Source organism: Phyllobates terribilis, unplaced genomic scaffold (assembly GCF_046119375.1).
Source record: "Phyllobates terribilis strain yellow unplaced genomic scaffold, ASM4611937v1 Scaffold_4__5_contigs__length_816908805, whole genome shotgun sequence".
Lineage (NCBI taxonomy): Eukaryota > Metazoa > Chordata > Amphibia > Anura > Dendrobatidae > Phyllobates > Phyllobates terribilis.
The window spans coordinates 312,591,732-312,610,950 of record NW_027362764.1 but is presented as its reverse complement, the minus strand read 5'-3'; the positions used below and the strand labels follow the sequence as shown (position 1 = coordinate 312,610,950).

Below are 19,219 nucleotides of genomic sequence, written 5' to 3'. Positions count from 1 at the left end.
CTGCTAGAAGCCCAAATATTTTTTCAGAGCTAGATGCAGAAAAAAATTATTTTTAATTTGCAACCTGATGGAGGTCAGTATAGATGGACTAATAGAACAAGTCCCACACGCTGCTAGAAGCCCAAATATTTTTTCAGAGATAAATGAAGAAAAAAATTATTTTTAACTTGCAACCTGATGGAGGTCAGTATAGATGGACTAATAGACCAAGTCCCACACACTGCTAGAAGCCCAAATATTTTTTCAGAGCTAGATGCAGAAAAAAATTATTTTTAATTTGCAACCTGATGGAGGTCAGTATAGATGGACTAATAGACCAAGTCCCACACACTGCTAGAAGCCCAAATATTTTTTCAGAGCTAGATGCAGAAAAAAATTATATTCAGTTTGCAACCTGATGGAGGTCAGTATAGATGGACTAATAGAATGATGCTATGCCCAAAAGATTTTACTTCACTAGGTGCAGTAAAAAAATTGGTATTCTATACACAGGTGGTATATCTTGCAACACAGATAGGCTACTCCACTGACTAACACACTCGGCAATAGGCCAAAAAGGATTAGCTTTGCTAGATTAAGCCAAATGCTGTGAAAAAAACTTGCACAGCACTGGCACAGACCTGCCTGGCAAAAACTGATAGGAACTGATGTAACCTAGTCCTGAAAAGGACTCCAATTACAATTAGTCTTTACTCCCACAATCTATCTATTTAAGAGCACAGACCTGCCTGATAAAAGTCGTAGGAAATGCTGTAACCTAGTCCTTAAAAGGACTGCAATCACAACTATTCCCTACTCCCAAGCTATCTGTATATTTGTGCGAAAATTGGCTTGAAATTAACAAGGTATAGCGCACACAGCAACAGCGGTGCCGTCTAACACGCAGCTGCAGCAGTGAGAAAATGGTGGCGACGGGGAAAATGGCTTGGTCTTATAGGGCAAGGACATGTGACATACACTGCCAATCACACATGCCCTTGCTTGTGTGAAAAAAAACACTTCGCTCCGTGTGTGCGCTGCTGATAGGCTGACAGATTGCACCTCCCCACTGCAAATGCGGGAAAGAGAAAAAAAAATGGAGATCTTCATTGTTCCTGCAGAGATCCATCCCCTGCCCCTCCCCCCGCCCCGCTGTACACTCAAACTGCGTATTAACATTAATTTTCATCATTACTGTGAAAAAATCCAGTTATGATTTTGGTGCACGAACAGTTATCGAACATAACCTCGAACAGCCGAATTTTTCTCAAATTGTTCGTGTTCGCCGACCGGCTCGAACACCGCCCAAAACAGCTCGAATTTGAGATTGGCGAACAGTTCGAGTAGAACAACGCTCATCTCTAGTTGTCATACGTCAGTTGTGTAGTGTTCGTCAGGTTGTCCTACACAACTGACGTATAACACTACATTATAAAGTTCACAAATCGGGTATCAGTTCCAAAAAGGGGGCACTTATTGGGCATTTCCACTGTTTAGGCACATCAGGGGCTCTGAGAACGTAACATGATGCCCGCAGACCATTCCATCAAAGTCTTCATTCCAAAGCATCACTCCTTCCCCTCCGAACCCTGACGTGCGCCCAAACAGTAGTTTTCTCCAACACATGAGGTATCAGCATACTCAGGAAGAATTGGACAACAGATTTTGGGGTTTACTTTCTCCTGTTACCCTTGTGAAAATATTTTTTTTTTACATTTTTGTGGAAAAAAAATATATTTTTTTATTTTCACAAGTCAACGTTCTGACATGAAGCCCGCAGACCATTCCATCAAAGTCTGCATTCCAAAGTGTCACTCCTTCCGTTCCGAGCCCTGCCCGTGCACCCAAACAATGACTTTCCCCCACATATGGGGTATCAGCGTACTCAGGAGAAATTGCACAACAACTTTTTGGGTCCAATTACTCCTGGTACCCTCGTGAAATTAAAAAAATTGCGTCTAAAAGATCGTTTTTGTGGAAAAATGTTTTTTTTTGTTCACGGCTCTACGTCAAACTTTTGCATAACACTTGGGGGTTTAAAGTACTTATCACACATCTAAATAAGTTCCTTAAGGGGTCTAGTTTCCAAAATGGGGTCACTTGTGGGGGGGTTTCCACTGTTTAGGCACATAAGAGGCTCTCCAAACGCGACATAGGGGTCGCTGTCAATTCCAGCGAGTTTGGCATTGAAAACGTCAAGTGGCGCTCCTTCCCTTCCGGGCCCTGCCGTGCGCCCAAACAATGGATTTCCCCCACATACGGGGTATCAGCATACTGAGGAGAAATTGCACAACAACTTTTGGTTTCCAATTTCTCCAGGTACCCTCCTGAAAATAAAAAAATTGGTGTCTAAAGTAAAATTTTAGTGAAAAAAAGTTAAATGTTAATTTTTTCCTTTAACGTTCAATTAATTGTTGTGAAGCACGTGAAGGGTTAATAATCTTCTTGAATATGGTTTTGAGCACATAGAGGGGTGCAGTTTTTAGAATGGTGTCACTTTTGTGTATTTTCTGTGATAAAGATCCCTCAAAGTGACTTCAAATGTGGCGTGGACCCTAAAAAAAATGGTTTTGCAAATTTTGTTGTAAAAATGAGAAATCGCTGGTCAATTTTTAACCTTTATAGCTCCCTAACAAAAAAAAATTTTGTTTCCAAAATTGTGCTGATGTAAAGTAGACATGTGGGAAATGTTATTTATTAACTATTTTGTGTGACATATCTCTCTGATTTAAGGGCATGAAAACTCAAAGTTTGAAAATTGTGAAATTTTCAAAATTTTCGCCAAATTTCCGTTTTTTTCACACAAAAACGCAAGTGATATTGAAATTTTTTTTACCACTATCATGAAGTACAATATGTCACGAAAAAACAATCTCAGAATCAGGGGGATTCGTTGAAGCGTTCCATAGTAATTACCTCATAAAGTGACAGTGGTCAGAATTGTAAAAATTGGCCTGGTCATTAAAGTGCAAACCACCCTGGGGAGTAAAGGGGTTAATGGATGATTACGAAGGGGATAGCGAAGCTGCAGATGACATGAACATAACTGAACTGAGCAAATACATAAAAGCTCTATGCACTAAAAAAGATCTAGAGGGATTTGTATGTAGACTGGAGAACTCTTATAAAAAAAAGAACTCCATAATTTGAAAGCAGAATTTACCACACATATTGAGGAGGTTGAGAAATCCCAGGAGGATATACTCCGGGAGCTACTAACCCATAGAGACATTATAATTAGTCATACCCTTAAATTAGAGGATATATCATCTGGAATGGAGGATCTCGAAAAAAGCAACAGGCTAAACAACATTCTCATACGCGGCCTACCAGAATCTATAATATCAGACCTTGACCATACACTGCAGAAACTGTTTCTGGACATTTTAGGCGAAATGAAGCCAATTTGATAGAGTTTGACCACATTCATAGGTCCCTGGGCCCTAAACCTTCATCTGAATCACGTCCTAGAGACGTTATTTGCAGAGTGCATTACTACAAAGTTAAAGAAGCTATAATGGCAGCTGCAAGGCAGAAAGGAACCATAAATTACTCTGGAACCCAAAACCTATTGCTCCTGGATCTATCCAGACGTATGTTACAGTTAAGAAGAGCGCTAAGACCTCTACTGACATGCCTTAAAGAAAAAGGCATCACTTACAAGTGGGGATACCCTTTTCAACTGACAGCTTTCAAGGGAGGGAAAACTGCCATATTCCAAAGAATTGGAGACCTGGCCAACTTTCTGGGAACTTTTCAACTTCCAATGATAGAACTTCCTGAGTGGCCACAGATTCCACAACTTCCAACCTCTCCTTCCAAGATGGCACAACGTTCAGCACGCCAAAAGACAGAAAAAACATGGAGCCATCTCCAATGACACTTGAAGGGGCCTCCTTCTCACTCCATATTTTCTTACTCCTTCCTTCTTCGGATCTCGATACCCTACCATAAGAGGGGACTATGCATAGCCCATTGGATCTGCCTAAACTCTCTTTACCTAAATGTCTGTGTGTTGCTATGTGAATTGTGAAAGTTTCAGTTTTGTTTTAGTTTACCACATACCTATATTCTAAAAGAGATATTATTTATGCTAGAGCCTTGCTATGACTATTCACCTTCTATCTTCCTTCCTAACTGTCATGTTGGAAGACTACCTATCAACTGGTGACTAGGAATAGCAGAGTTTGAATTATTATTGGTCTATCTTCTAACCATTTGTTCCCATTTAGATGTTTGGTGGTAGTCCATAATAAGGTTAAGGCAACAGTTGTCTTGCTATATATCTGAAACACATTAGGCGGATGGGGAGTGGGACGGGGCGCAAACTCATCTTCGGCTTCCTTCCTCCCCCCTCGGTGTAAAAGGTAGAAAATGCTACCAATTCCAGCACTATTGGTGCTTGACACCCAGTGTTCAAACAACACCCACTCTAACTTTCTATCTTTTCTCTTTTATCCTTTTCTCTTACCCCCTTACCTATATACCTTCCCACCCAATCCCACCGTAATCCCCCCCATCTCTCCTCCGGAATGGCGGTTAAGCCCTCAAGCGCTAGAAAAATATAAATATTATGGATAAAATTAAGTTCTGCTCCTTTAATGTAAAAGGGCTAAACATTCCAGAAAAAAACATCATATCATCATCATATCATAAACAGCATGTCTCAGTTTTAATGCTTCGGGAGACACATTTTAAATCCGGAGTCCTGTTGAGCTGCCTATCGAAGTATTACCCTAAGTGGTTCCATAGCACCAACTTAAACTCCAAATCTAAAGGGGTTTCAATAGCTTTTCACAAATCCTTCATGCCAGAGGTCTTGGAGTTGCTAATCGATACAGAGGGAAGATATATATTCCTGAAAATATCATGGGCTACACGCAAACTTGTCATTGCTAACGTATATTTTCCAAATCAAGGACAACAGAGGTTTGGCTCACAGTGCAGGAGGCTTCTGGAAGAGTTCACCGGCTCCTCTCCTGTGATACTCGGAGGTGACTTCAACCTCCCCATGAATCCCACAATAGAAGTCTCTTCTGGTAAGTCCTCTTACTCCCCTTCCATCATACAACAGGTAAAGAAACAGATACTCAGTATGAGACTGGTCTATATCTGGAGAACTCTCCACTCCAACACTAAAGATTATAGCTTTTTCTCACAAATCCACACCACATATAGCAGAATCAACTATATCTTTGTTTCCCATAATTTAGCAGATCTCCCAATAGAAGCGGAGGTGGGGTTGATACTGTGGTCGGATCATGCCCCATATATTTCTCGATACTATTACAACCTATGCTTCTCATGGCGTCTAAACGAAAACCTACTTCAGGACACTTTGTGTAAGTCAGAAATGGAACAAGCAATATATTTCATTGCTGACCACAATGGAGACCCTACCTCGCCCTCAATCAAATGGGAAACGTTGAAGAGTGTCTTAAGAGGTATATGGATATCCCACGGATCATGCCTTAAAAAAGAACGTGCGGCTGAAAGAGTCAGAAGTTGCTTTTACCACTTGGGGAATAAAAGCTGCATATTGCTAGCTGGAGCTTTACACCCTTGCAACCCAAACACATTCCTTTTATTAAAAACTCCAAGAGGAAGAAGGTTTACAGTACTAGAGATACACTTACAAGCTTTAGTGATTACTATAAATCTCTCTATAATATAGCCAGACACTTCAAAGACCTCCCTACACAGCTATTCCGAAATAAAATTCAATCATATATGCAATTGAATAAGCTATCCGCAGTGCCCGAAGAAATATTACTAGAGATGGAAAAAGACTTCTCGTTAGAAGAAGTTACAACCATAAAAGAATTAAAACAAGGGAAGAGCCCTGGTCCTGATGGGGGTACACCGCTGTTTTTTCATACACAGTTCATTGATCTAATAAGTCCCATATTCCTATCTATGTTTAATTTTATCTCATCAGGAGGTACCTTTCCACCTCAGGCTTTATCCGCTCATATCACAGTGCTCCCAAAACCCTGGAAAGATCTATCAGTATGTAGTAGTTACCATACCATTTCTTAATAAACATTGACATCAAAGTGTATGCGAAAATGATCTTGAAAATATTATGTAATCTCCTCCCAAGTTTGATCAATCAGGATGAGGTGGGATTTGTTCCGGGGAATGAAGAGAGCGACAATACCATAAGGACTATTTCTCTAATAGATGGAGCGGGGAGAGGGGTGGAGCCAATATGTATCCTGTCAATTGATGCAGAAAAACAGTTCGATAGGGTACACTGGGAATTCATATCACAGGCACTTGAAGGAATCGGTGTAAGAACAAATATAATACTTAGATAACAGCATTATGTACACTCCCCTCTGCACAAGTTAAAGTTAATGGATCCCTCTCAGGCTCGTTTCCAATTCAGAATGGCACGAGACAAGGATGCCACCTATCACCACTATTATATATCCTAACCATGGAATACCTAGCTACGGCAATACGTGGCAACCCCTCGATCAAAGAGTGAAGCTCCGTTCTGAGGAACATAAATTAGCATTATTTGCTGATGATATACTCTTATATATTACGTGCCCCATCACCTCAGACCACTCACTCCATTTGAAAACCAATGCTCATCAAAGAGTCCTCTAGACCACACCGTCTCCTCACTATACGAATTATACCAAGAGGGCCAAACAGCTTCCAAAAATTTTCCTCTGTTCTTTACAAATTGGAAGAGTGACTTTTGAAGACTTATCACCTGAGGACCGTTCTAGAATCCTCTTGTTTACGTTTAGGTCTTCTCTATTCTCGGTATCACAGGAGAGAAGTTATAAGGTCCTATCAAGGTGGTACAGATGCCCAGCCACCATTCACTCTATGTACCCCACAACCCTAGATACCTGATGGAGGAGTCTTGAAAACAGAGACTCGTACACACACATCTGGTGGTCATGCCCACCTATCAATAATCTGTGGATGGCGATATTCAAACTCTAGAAGAAACTCTCTATACATAAGACTCATCCCTCAATAGAGTTAGCCTTACTATCGTTAAGTGACATCTCAATATCTAGATTTAAGAAGGGCTTGCTTAGACACTTCCTAACAGGGGCCAGGAATCTAATTCCGAGGTATTGGAAACAAGAAAGAACACCACCACGTTCAGAATTTATATTCAAACTCAATAACATATACAGAATGGAACTTCTGATAGGTCAAATGGTCAGAAACTCAGATAAGATTTATAGCACATGCGCCCCATGGATCGCTTTTAGGGAAACTCCAGACTTAAACATTTGGCTGAATTGAACTTCGGTTCGCGTTCTGAAACGAATAACACTCTGCACCCCACTTCAAACATATTAAAACTGATAAACTGGTCATTTTAATTGAGTGGCTTGACTCACACACAGAACAACAGGACGGAGCTTATCCGGAGGAGAGATCCAATCTCCCAATTGCCCTCTCTCCTTCCCTCCTCACCCCTCTTTCTCTTATATCCCTCTCCCTCGCTCAATCTTTTTCCACTTTTCCTCCCTCACTTATTTCTTTCCTTTTCTCATATCATTGTGTTTTTATTATTTTATTCATGCTCTCATAATACTGATTATACTGATCTATAACTTTGTTTCCTTAATTGGCATCTAATCATAAGTGACACATTATGTAACAAGTCTATGTATTTACAATCAGCTGAAATTTTTCTTACATTTTCTTTACTCAGTGATTGTTAAGTATTCTCTTAATAAAGTTCTGATTTACGAAAAGTGACCAGGAATTCATTATCCTCCAATGCTGCCATAATCCAGAACTGCGATATCTCTGAAGTGCCCAGAAGCACAAGGTCTTCAGTGCTCAGAAACATGGCCCAGGTAAGGTAAGGTAAGCTGAAAAGGACCACCACTAAACAAGACACAGAAATTGAAAATACTCACATGTCGGAGGGATAGCTCTCATTTGCGTATAAATTGAGTGCAATCAGATAAAAAAAATCGGATTGAATAATATTGGTGCAAGTGCAATGAGTCAGTGCTGATCTGCAAATTTCTCAGCTAGAATCAGGATGAGTAAAAATCGCAGCTTACTGCAAGGGGGCACATATATCGGACGAGACATGCCAATGCAAGTCAGCGGGTGCAAGAAAAAAAACGGACGGCACCAGGACCATGCGTATAGTGTGCGATTTCATACGTATGGCTTTCCAAAGAGTCAAGATATTGCATCAGCCAAGCTCAGGAAGTTCAGAGTCCTCAACTCTATGGCAACCAATGTAAAAAAATAATAAAACGCACCTACGGAGATTGCAAACATGTGTAGAAAGATGGATATTGAAAAGTTGATAGAGCAGGTGAGGGAGAAGCCGGTAATATGGGACAGCCGGGACCAAGGATATATGGACTGCACAAGACGTAATGCGGCCTGGTCACACATCTGCGGGCACATGTACCAGCATTACACTGAGTGCCCACAAGAGGAGCAAGAATCTATAAGTACTAATATTTTATGTAATGAAGAAAGGAATCCAGCACCATGAAAATTACAAGTCTTGAACTTTATTTGGTGTGAACGGAGTACAAATCCAAACAGGTAAATTAAAATGTCATGGTATAAAAAATGAATAAATAAAATCAATGTGTTTCAGGTAGAGAACCATTAATCATGATATCATATGTGTGAAAGAGTCAGAACTTATACATGTCTGGAGTATCCGGTTTGCACATGTGCTACTTAATTAGTAAATCAACCGGTTTCATCTCCATAATGTAACTCCATAATGTAACCCCTTCTGTGATGGTGTGATATGGTGTGTGGGGTATCATTCTGTATATTTTCATATTTTTACGGATTTTAGGAGTGCTATCTTGTTGCTCTGTATCATTCTGTGTATTCCCCGTATTGTCTAGAGCAGTGTTCCCCAACTCCTGTCCTCAAGGCCCAACAACAGATTATGTTTTCAGGATTTCCATAGTACTGCACAGGTGATGGAATTATCACCTGTGCAATACGAAGGAAATCCTGAAAACATGCCCTGTTAGTAGGCCTTGAGGACTGCAGTTGGGGAACACTGGTCTAGAGTCTTAATTAAGTTACAAAAGGTCAGATAATTGAATTAGCTTAGTTACCATCTGCAGCCTGAATGTGTCCATGCCTCTTGATGAACCCCTGCTGACATTTCCTGACTACCAATTCATGACCCCTCTGCCCCCAAAACCACCCCCTGTAGTTCCTTGATCTCTGAGGAACTGTTCCCAAGTCTTAGGAGCCTGAAAACTGTCCAACCAGTCTGCCTATCTCTGGATATAAGTAGGGGGTCTGAGGAGGACATAGAGAGGAGTAAAGGCCCCGTCACACATAACGAGATCGCTAGCGAGATCGTTGATACGTCACGGTTTTCGTGACGCAATAGCGATCTCGCTATGTCTGACAGGCCCCTGCTGTGAGATCGCTGATCGTTACAAAGCTTCCTGGACCATTCCTGGGTCGTTGCGCTCCCGCTGGGCAGTGTGCATCGCTGTATTTGATACCTTATCAATGACCTTGTTAGCGATTCAGAACTGAGACACGTAGGCGTGCATAAATTGGACTTTTCCGCGCCCCTTGTCCCTGATTTGTGGTCGCTACTGCGTCCTTGTTTTTTGGATCCCACCAGCGTTCTCTGGCTGTGACTCCACTTTGAAGAAATCAGACATCTTTAGCGAGGTAGGTATTGTTTGGGGTCTCAAATGAGTTTCCATTTTTAATTCATTTATAGGACATCTACCAATTATCTGCTATCATTGCTCTTCAGGGAGGGAGGGCTTGGCTTCTATCTGTATATATAGATACCAGCAGGTGTAGTTCTATAGAAACTTAAAACTTAACGTTTAATACCATTAGATAAAATATATGCCAAATACAAGGACCTAAAAACACACAGTTTGACTGCCTGTGGTGTATAATAACCAAGAGAACTTCCATATATTGTTACTTCCAGAGATATAGATATATGTCATATAAGCATATTGCATCTCTAACACAAACCAGGGAAGGAATGGCAAATAGGAAAAAAGATAATGAAGCCCACAGTACACTGTATCAGCTTATTGTACCCCAATATGTGGGAACATGAAGGCATTCACCCTGAGATATGGGAACATGAAAACACTCGCCCCATCAATGGTGACCATTTAACTCTACTATATAGAAATGGAACATCCTCACCAATTTTGATGACTGTCCATGCTCTCGGATCTCAGAGGGGGCTCCATATGATGGTGGTGAGCCGAAATTCATAAGGTCACCAACCAAATACCGCTCCCCAGATGCCGCTCTATCTATATCTCTGGAAGTAGCAATATATGGAAGTTCTCTTGGTTATTATACACCACAGGCAGTCAAACTGTGTGTTTTTAGGTCCTTGTATTTGGCATATATTTTATCTAATGGTATTAAACGTTAAGTTTTAAGTTTCTATAGAACTACACCTGCTGGTATCTATATCTACTTTTGTGTAGTTGTTTCTACTATCCCCGTTGCTGCATTTTGATTCTATCTGTATATATATGCTTTTGCATGGGCAGATATTTTAGGGGTCTCATGCACACACACCCACACAGCACGTTTTCTGACACGCTGTCCTGGCCAACCGCTTCAGAGTTTTTCACACGCCAATTAACATGAAGCTTAAATCAATAGACTCTGTTGTTTTGGCCTGTTGCATGCTTCACAACTTTCTTCGTCGACGTGATGCAATTACGCACTGTTCGCCTGGCTTCGTGGACTCTGTGGACCTAGCCAATGGGGAAGTGGAGCTCGGTGAATGGCGTGCAAACGATCCTGCAATTGCAGGCCTTCAACCAGTGGGACATGGCAGAAACACCCATGATGCGAAGACCTGCCGCGACAACTACTGCCAGTATTTTAACGGTCCTGGTGCTGTTCCTTGGCAGCATCAGAACTTATAGTGGGCAACTACTCATGTTTCTACACTACTGACATTTCTGTACTGATGTGTCTAATAAACTGTGTGTTCTACTATGCAAAAGCTTTGTTTCTCATTCTTTCAGTAGTAGGAGTAGTCACCGCAGTAAGCAGTCCATATATATATATATATACATATGTATACACATGCGTATACAGATACATACATACATACATACACACATACATACATGCATATACATTCGTGAACTCGTATGTAAACAGATTCATCCATGTACTCATACATATTTTTAAGTACATAAATACATACACACACACTCATATACACATACGTATACAGATAACTATATACACATACATACTCTCAAACATACAGATATGCATACACATAAATGGCCATTTACATCTCTATATATATATTTATATACATATATGGACATCCATACATCTGTACAGGAACAATGCACACACCAGTGTTCCGGTCTGACCGGAGACGCAGTAGCGATCCCATCTGACCAGAGACGCAGTAGTGATGTTAAACCATGGCCGCCCAATCAGAACGCAGTAGCGTCCACCAATCAGAGATGAGGGGGCGCGGAAAAGTGATTTTATGCACGCCTTTGTGACACAGTACAGTCCCTATGAAGGTGTGGATCGTTGAAATAGCTGCTGTGTGAAAGCGTCCCAACGACCGCCGAGATCGTTAGTTAGATCGCTGGGGCGGCCGAAATCGTTGGGAAGTTCTGCATGTTTGACAGCTCCCCAGCGATCACGAAACGACTCTCCAGCGATCCCAAAACCGTGACATACTAACGATCTTGCTACCGATCTCGTTATGTGTGACGGGGCCTTAAGACAGATCCTTTGTGGGATGCTCATGCACCAGAGAGACTTGGAGATTCCCTGATTTCCCTGGAAAATACTGCTGGTTGAGCCTATACAGAGAAGCATCTGGAGCCATATCGATCTAGAAGCAGAGGATTGTGACTCATCTCCTGGGGCATTTATCCCGTCACTGGACTGTAACTGTGTTCCTGGACTATTTCATCCTCTGTGTGGTAGATGGTTATTATGGTTTGCTTATAATAAAGGTTCTTGGGACTGTTCACTCATCTCACGCTCTGTTAATTGTGTGGTACCGAAGTAGGACCCCGTGACACCTTCATATACACTTTTAAAGAGAGGCTGATTTGGTTCTAAAGTTGGCAAGTGAAACAAAATGAAGAACACAAAATTAGTGGTACAACACTGGGCAAAAGTATGTCAAGAAGGTACACAGCCACCTGCACCACCAAATGTGAACTAAAAATGACACCAAATTTAAATCCAAATCATATATTAACATGGATAGGAATAACCTATACAAATTCAACATACACATAATGAAAAGTGAAAAGAGCGGCACTTCCACAGGTAAAAGAAAAGCACTATTTTATTTCTTTATACCAATCTGTACATAACAGATTGTGAGAAAGGGGATATGGAAGTCAGTTGATTCAAGGTGCATTCACCAAAGTAAAAAACAAAACAAGAAATGAACTCCTATATAATAAGAAAAATATTTCACCAAATATGAATAATGACGCATGTGTTACTTTTTCCACATCATACAGCCTACAATATAATCAAGTCAAAAATATTATCGAAAAAAATCTTCCAATCATCAACCAAGATGACACATTTATAAAAATCATATCTCAGGGCTGCAGTTTTGTAGCAAAAAGAGGCCGGACCTTGGGCAACATGCTTTCTCCAAGCCTGTTCCAAAGTCCGACCTAAAAAACCTGCTGGTTAAAACCCAAAGGTTTTAGAAGTGTAATGAAAACCGAAGTAACATGTGCGCCTTTACTGCAGACAAAACAAAAGGCTTTCACTCTTCTCAAGAACATGTTCATTATATTCAAGAATTCATTAACTGTGATACCCACCATGTAGTATATTCTATTTTCTGTGATTTATGTAAAGTACAATACGGAGGATGTACCACCAGAAAATTAAAATGTCGAATTTCCAAATACCTAAATAATATATCTAAACAAAATTGATAGTACTCTGGTGCTGTCAAACATTTTGTTACCATGCATAAAGGTGATTCAAAGGTGATTGAAACTATGGACTGGCCCGCCTATTTCCCATACCTGAATCTCCATCCACCAACGTCACGTTGCACCACAGACTGTCCAGGAGTTGGCGGATGCTTTAGTCCAGGTCTGGGAGGAGATCCCACAGGAGACCATCCACAAACTCATCAGGAGCATGCCCAGGCGTTGTAGGGAGGTCATACAGGCACGTGGAGGCCACACACAATACTGAGCCTCATTTAAACTTGTTTTAAGGACATTAAATCAAAGTTGGATCAGCCTGTAGTGTGTTTTTCCACTTTAATTTTGACTCCAAAACCAGGCTTCAATTGGTTAATAAATTTGATTTCCATTGATGATTTTTGTGTGATTTTGTTGTCAGCACATTCAACTTCGTACAGAACAAATTATTCAATGAGAATATTTCATTCATTCAGATCTAGGATGTGCTATTTGAGGGTTCCCTTTATTTTTTGGACCAGTGTATATGTGTGTGTATATATTATATATATATACAGTACAGACCAAAAGTTCGGACACACCTTCTCATTTAAAGATTTTTCTGTATTTTCAGGACTATGAAAATTGTACATTCACATTGAAGGCATCAAAACTATGAATTAACACATGTGGAGTTATATACTTAACAAAAAAGTGTGAAAACTGAAAATATGTCTTATATTCTAGGTTCTTCAAAGTAGCCACCTTTTGCTTTGATGACTGCTTTGCACACTCTTGGCATTCTCTTGATGAGCTTCAAGAGGTAGTCACCGGAAATGGTTTTCACTTCACAGGTCTGCCCTGTCAGGTTTAATAAGTGGGATTTTCTTGCCTTATAAATGGGGTTGGGACTATCAGTTGTGTTGTGCAGAAGTCTGGTGGACACACAGCTGACAGTCCTACTGAATAGACTGTTAGAATTTGTATTATGGCAAGAAAAAAGCAGCTAAGTAAAGAAAAACGAGTGGCCATCATTACTTTAAGAAATGAAGGTCAGTCAGTGTGAAAAATTGGGCAAACTTTGAAAGTGTCCCCAAGTGCAGGTGCAAAAACCATCAAGCGCTACAAAGAAACTGGCTCACATGAGGACCGCCCCAGGAAAGGAAGACCAAGAGTCACCTCTGCTTCTGAGGATAAGTTTATCCAAGTCACCAGCCTCAGAAATCGCAGGTTAACAGGAGCTCAGATTAGAGACCAGGTCAATGCCACACAGAGTTCTAGCAGCAGACACATCTCTTCAACAACTGTTAAGAGGAGACATTGTGCAGCAGGCCTTCATGGTAACATAGCTGTTAGGAAACCACTGCTAAGGATAGGCAGCAAGCAGAAGAGACTTGTTTGGGCTAAAGAACACAAGGAATGGACATTAGACCAGTTGAAATCTGTGCTTTGGTCTGATGAGTCCAAATTTGAGATCTTTGGTTCCAACCACCGTGTCTTTGTGCGACGCAGAAAAGGTGAACGGATGGACTCTACATGCCTGGTTCCCACCGTGAAGCATGGAGGAGTAGGTGTGATGGTGTGGGGATGCTTTGCTGGTGACACTGTTGGGGATTTATTCAAAATTGAAGGCATACTGAACCAGCATGGCTACCACAGCATCTTGCAGGGGCATGCTATTCCATCCGGTTTACGTTTAGTTGGACCATCATTTATTTTTCAACAGGACAATGACCCCAAACACACCTCCAGGCTGTGTAAGGGCTACTTGACCAAGAGGGAGAGTGATGGGGTTCTACGCCAGAAGACCTGGCCTCCACAGTCACCAGACCTGAACCCAATCGACATGGTTTGGGGTGAGCTGGGCCGCAGAGTGAAGGCAAAAGGGCCAACAAGTGCTAAGCATCTCTGGGAACTCTTTCAAGATTGTTGGAAGAACATTTCCGATGACTACCTCTTGAAGCTCATCAAGAGAATGCCAAGAGTGTGCAAAGCAGTCATCAAAGCAAAAGGTGGCTACTTTGAAAAACCTAGAATATAAGACATATTTTCAGTTGTTTCACACTTTTTTGTTAAGTATATAATTCCACATGTGTTAATTCATAGTTTTGATGCCTTCAGTGTGAATGTACAATTTTCATAGTCATGAAAATACAGAAAAATCTTTAAATGAGAAGTTGTGTCCAAACTTTTGGTCTGTACTGTGTATATATATATATATATATCTATATGCACACACGTGCGCACACACATATATATATACACATACATACATATACCCTTGCACAGTTGTACTCAAAAGTTTACATACCCCGAATTTTTGCTTTCTTGGCCTTTTTACAGAGAATATGAATGATAACATAAAAACTTTTTCTCCACTCATGGTTATTGGTAGGGTGAAGCCATTTATTGTCAAACTACTATGTTTTCTCTTTTTAAATCTTAATGACAACCAAAAACATCCAAATGACCCTGATCAAAAGTTCACATACCCCAGTTCTTAATACCGTGTATTTTACATCAATGACAGGTTTATTTTCTGATGGTAAAGCTGCCCATTCTTCTTGGCCTCCAGTTCCTGTAATTTCCTGGGCTGTTTAGCATGAACTGCGTGCTTGTGATCTCCCCAGAGTGGCTCAATGATATTGACAGAAAGAAAGAAAAAAAGAGAGGGGTCGCTCACTGGTCTATTCGGGTGCTCTGAAGAAAAGAGTAATCTCAATTGCAAAAAGAACTTCAGCACTCCATACATGAATATATAAGAAATATTGTATCTAGACTAATGTCACTTTGAAAAATGAAGGTTTTTTGCGCATAATTTGGCTAATTTATGTGTGCCCATCAACCACGACAAGGTCACCTTCGTATGATGGGAAACTACGCTACGCTACCACTGGATATGCCACTCTTGGGCTGTAAGCCTGTATGGACAATATGTCTCTGCTTGGGCTTTTAACCTACAATGTATGGGCTGGTAGAGCTAGTTAAAACCACCTGTGACTGAATGGGAGGGACACATGGTCAGAAAAAAGGCTGTCAAACTTCTAATAGTGTGAACACGTACCTGCTGCAATGCTCCAGGAGCGGGATCCCAAAAATGATTAATAGAAAAAAAGAGAGGGGTCGCTCACTGGTCTATTCGGGTGCTCTGAAGAAAAGAGTAATCTCAATTGCAAAAAGAACTTCGGCACTCCATACATGAATATATAAGAAATATTGTATCTAGACTAATGTCACTTTGAAAAATGAAGGTTTTTTGCGCATAATTTGGCTAATTTATGTGTGCCCATCAACCACGACAAGGTCACCTTCGTATGATGGGAAACTACGCTACGCTACTGTAGCACCCCGAGGACTCGGCTGCTACAGGGGTATTGCACCTCAGACCAGAGGTGTGGTATTCCACTCCCGGGTAAGGATGGAGTGTAGAACTGAGCTCAGATAGCTGCATGCACCACACTCACCCCATTTCCGGGGGACAGATCAACGGTACTCCCACCAGATAGATGTGCAGGTACGACAGCTTCTGTCCCTGGCTGGAGTGGGGGGGGGAGGAACATCCCAGTGGTGTAGGAGCAGACAGGGGAGGGACTCTGGGCATAGGAAGGAGCCCATTGGGTGCTTGTCACCTGGGCTCGGGTGTCAGAGGGAGTATATAAGGTGGGCACCATCTTAGATCAGGGTTCAGTTCAGGCAGGAGGAGAAGAGGAGAGGAGCTCAGCCAGAGAGGGCTGACAGGGAGCTGTGGCTCCGTCTGGGCCCAGCTCCAGAGCCAGGCCTGAAGCAGAGAGAGAGAGAGAGAGAAGGAAAAAGGAGGAAGAAGAGAGACACAAGGAAAGGCCCAGAGACGAAAGCATAGAGGGAACCCTGAGATCCCACGAGAGAACGGAAACGGGTGAAGGGTTGGCAGAGCAGGGTACCGGATCCCAAACTGGTGGAGGCCAATTATCCTTAGCCAGGAACCGGAGGTCGTGGACAAGTTTTGGCGCGACCCCTCGCCATATCCACCAGGAAGGCATACCACGTATAGGGTCAGGGAAGCCGGGAAAGGTTTCACCACCAGAAGGCCCGAGGGAGCTGGACAAAGGTGGATCCCTGGTGGGGACGGCCAGTAGGAAGGAAGAGAGGGGAGCTCAGGACCACGCTCTGGAACTGCCTGGGAGTTGGCCGAGTCCCTGACCTGGTGGACGCAGCACGACTCGGGTGGTCCTACTGTGCACGGGCGACCTAGTAAAGAACTGTGAGTAAAGCTTTTGAAACTGCACTTTAAGCCTCCGTGTTTCGTCGTCGCACCTGCACCCTCAGTACTGGGACACCCGCACCATCACTCCCATTGTCATCTCTAACATAGCTGCCCTGAGGCCATACCCCTCCCGTTGGGGGTTATACCATCCACGCTGCACATCCGAACCACCGGCCTCAGCGGACTGCCCTGCAGCGGCGGCTTCATAGCCGCGTTCAACGGCTGGCGTAGTCGGACACTAATACCATCATATCAATAACGCCACTTAGTTTGACCACCCTGGGCACGGACCGGGTCACCGCCACGAGGACTACTACCCCTGTCAGATCCGGCTCCGGGTATCCCCCGCGTGCGCAACGCTACACAAACATGGCCCAGGGGGCGCGTCAACTTTGGCGTAGTCAGCAGGATTACGTGCCCGCAACCACCGGGTACTGCGTGCCTGAAGAAAAGTTCATATATACCTCAAAAAGAAGTCTCCCGCCAATTCCAGAGGGTTCCCGCCATCGGACGCCATCTGGGGTCGTTTCCCGCCGTTTGCCCACCATCTGCAGTCTTTGCCCGCCATCCACGGAGTTTCCCGCCATAGGGAGACGATTCCCGCCATCTTGGACAGTTTCCCGCCCTGGCAGAGCGGACGCCGTTGTGGGCGTGCCAGAGGGTGGCAAGAGACCACCTCCCATCGTGGGCGCGGTCCCAGAAGAGCGCCAAAAGCGGAGACCGCCCCCACCAGTCGAGACTACCACCATGGAAATATCCATCAAAGTGGGGGGGTCTGCCCCTGAAACTGACTGTCACTAAGTTGCCCCGGGACCACTCCCAAGGGGGGCGGATAGAGAACAAAACAGAGAGGATGGGTGCGGCCTGGAGGAGTCTGGACACATCGCACCCGGAGATGGAGGAAGAGTCGAGCAGCACTGACCCTGTGGTCCGGAACCTGTTGCAGGCTGCCACCCCAGAAGGCCTGGTGGAGATCCTGGCACAGCTCCCCAGAGATCGGGAGCGTGCACAGACCGCGCTGGAAGCCTTGGCCCGGAAGATGGCCCGAGTACAGCAGGAAGCACTGGCCGAATGGAGGAGGGAGATGGCCCAGCAGGCTGGAACCCACCAGCAGAGGACGCCACCCGCAACGTGGAGCAAGTCTGCCCCTGAGGATGGTGCAGGAGGGACGAAGGCCGGAGACGACGCCGCGGAGGGAGCTGCAGGGATGGAAGCAGGTAATGGGGACGTCATCACCCCGAGCCCAGTAGCCGTAAGCCTGCCCCAGCTCCCCGTCACAGAGCCCGAAGTCACCCTCATTGCGCCCGTTGCCGCACAGCCACTGCTTCCAACTAGGCCTCAAGCGGCCGGAGCCGCGGTCACGCCCCCTTCCGCGCCACGCCCCTTGACCCTGAGCGCGGCAAAAGAGGAAGTGCCACCGACCTGGTCGCAAGGCCGAGTGCCTCCGGGCGCCGCGGTCTCCACAGCGCCCTTTACCTCCACTGTGCCACCGGCCTGGTCGCAAGGCCTGGTGCATCCGGGCGCCGTTACCCCTCCAGCGCCCTCTTCCCCAAAGGTGCCATACCTGGACCCATAAAGGATGCCTCCGGCCTGGACACAAGGCCGAGTACCTCCGGGCGCCGCTGCCCCCACAGAACCATCGACCTCCACAGTGATGCCCCTGGGCGAAGATCTCTTCGCGCAGCATACTAGCCCGGACGGGCTGCCCTTCGTGTGGCCACCGGAGTACATCAACCCCCGACTCCGGAGGGAACGGCCCCTGTGTGAGCCTCTAATCCCGGCTCCGGCGCCCGCCAAAATTGTTCCGCTCCCGTTGGAAGAGGCCCAATTCGCATGGGATCCGACCGGTGAGGACCTCATGGGGTTCACCCAAGAGACCCGGGCGGCCGCAGCCCAGCGGGAGGAGTGCTGCCGTCAGCAACTAGAGGTCTTCGGGAGAGAACGACGGGAGAGGCGGATCCGCGAGGAACGGCTGCAGGTCCAAAGCGCGGAGCAGAAACGCCGAGCCCGACGAAACCCCCGTGCGGCCCACGGTCCCCGCGCCACCGGGACCGTAATAAAGTTCCAGTTGGAGCATGGCTGGGGC

General features: G+C 44.1%; 1 protein-coding gene across 4 annotated transcripts in view; it reads right to left on the bottom strand.

Moving 5' to 3' along the window:
• The window catches only part of MTRR (5-methyltetrahydrofolate-homocysteine methyltransferase reductase), a 432,636-nt gene that overhangs the window by 30,495 nt on the left and 382,922 nt on the right, over positions 1–19,219 (bottom strand). The window contains exon 16 of one of the 4 annotated variants that reach the window (XM_073678385.1): positions 15,401–15,525. The exons of the other annotated variants lie outside the window; for them this stretch is intronic. Within the exon in view, the coding sequence (XP_073534486.1) occupies positions 15,423–15,525 (103 nt within the window). The 3' untranslated portion in view covers positions 15,401–15,422. Of the gene's footprint in view, positions 1–15,400; positions 15,526–19,219 lie in introns of those variants that run through there. 4 annotated transcript variants of the gene reach the window in all.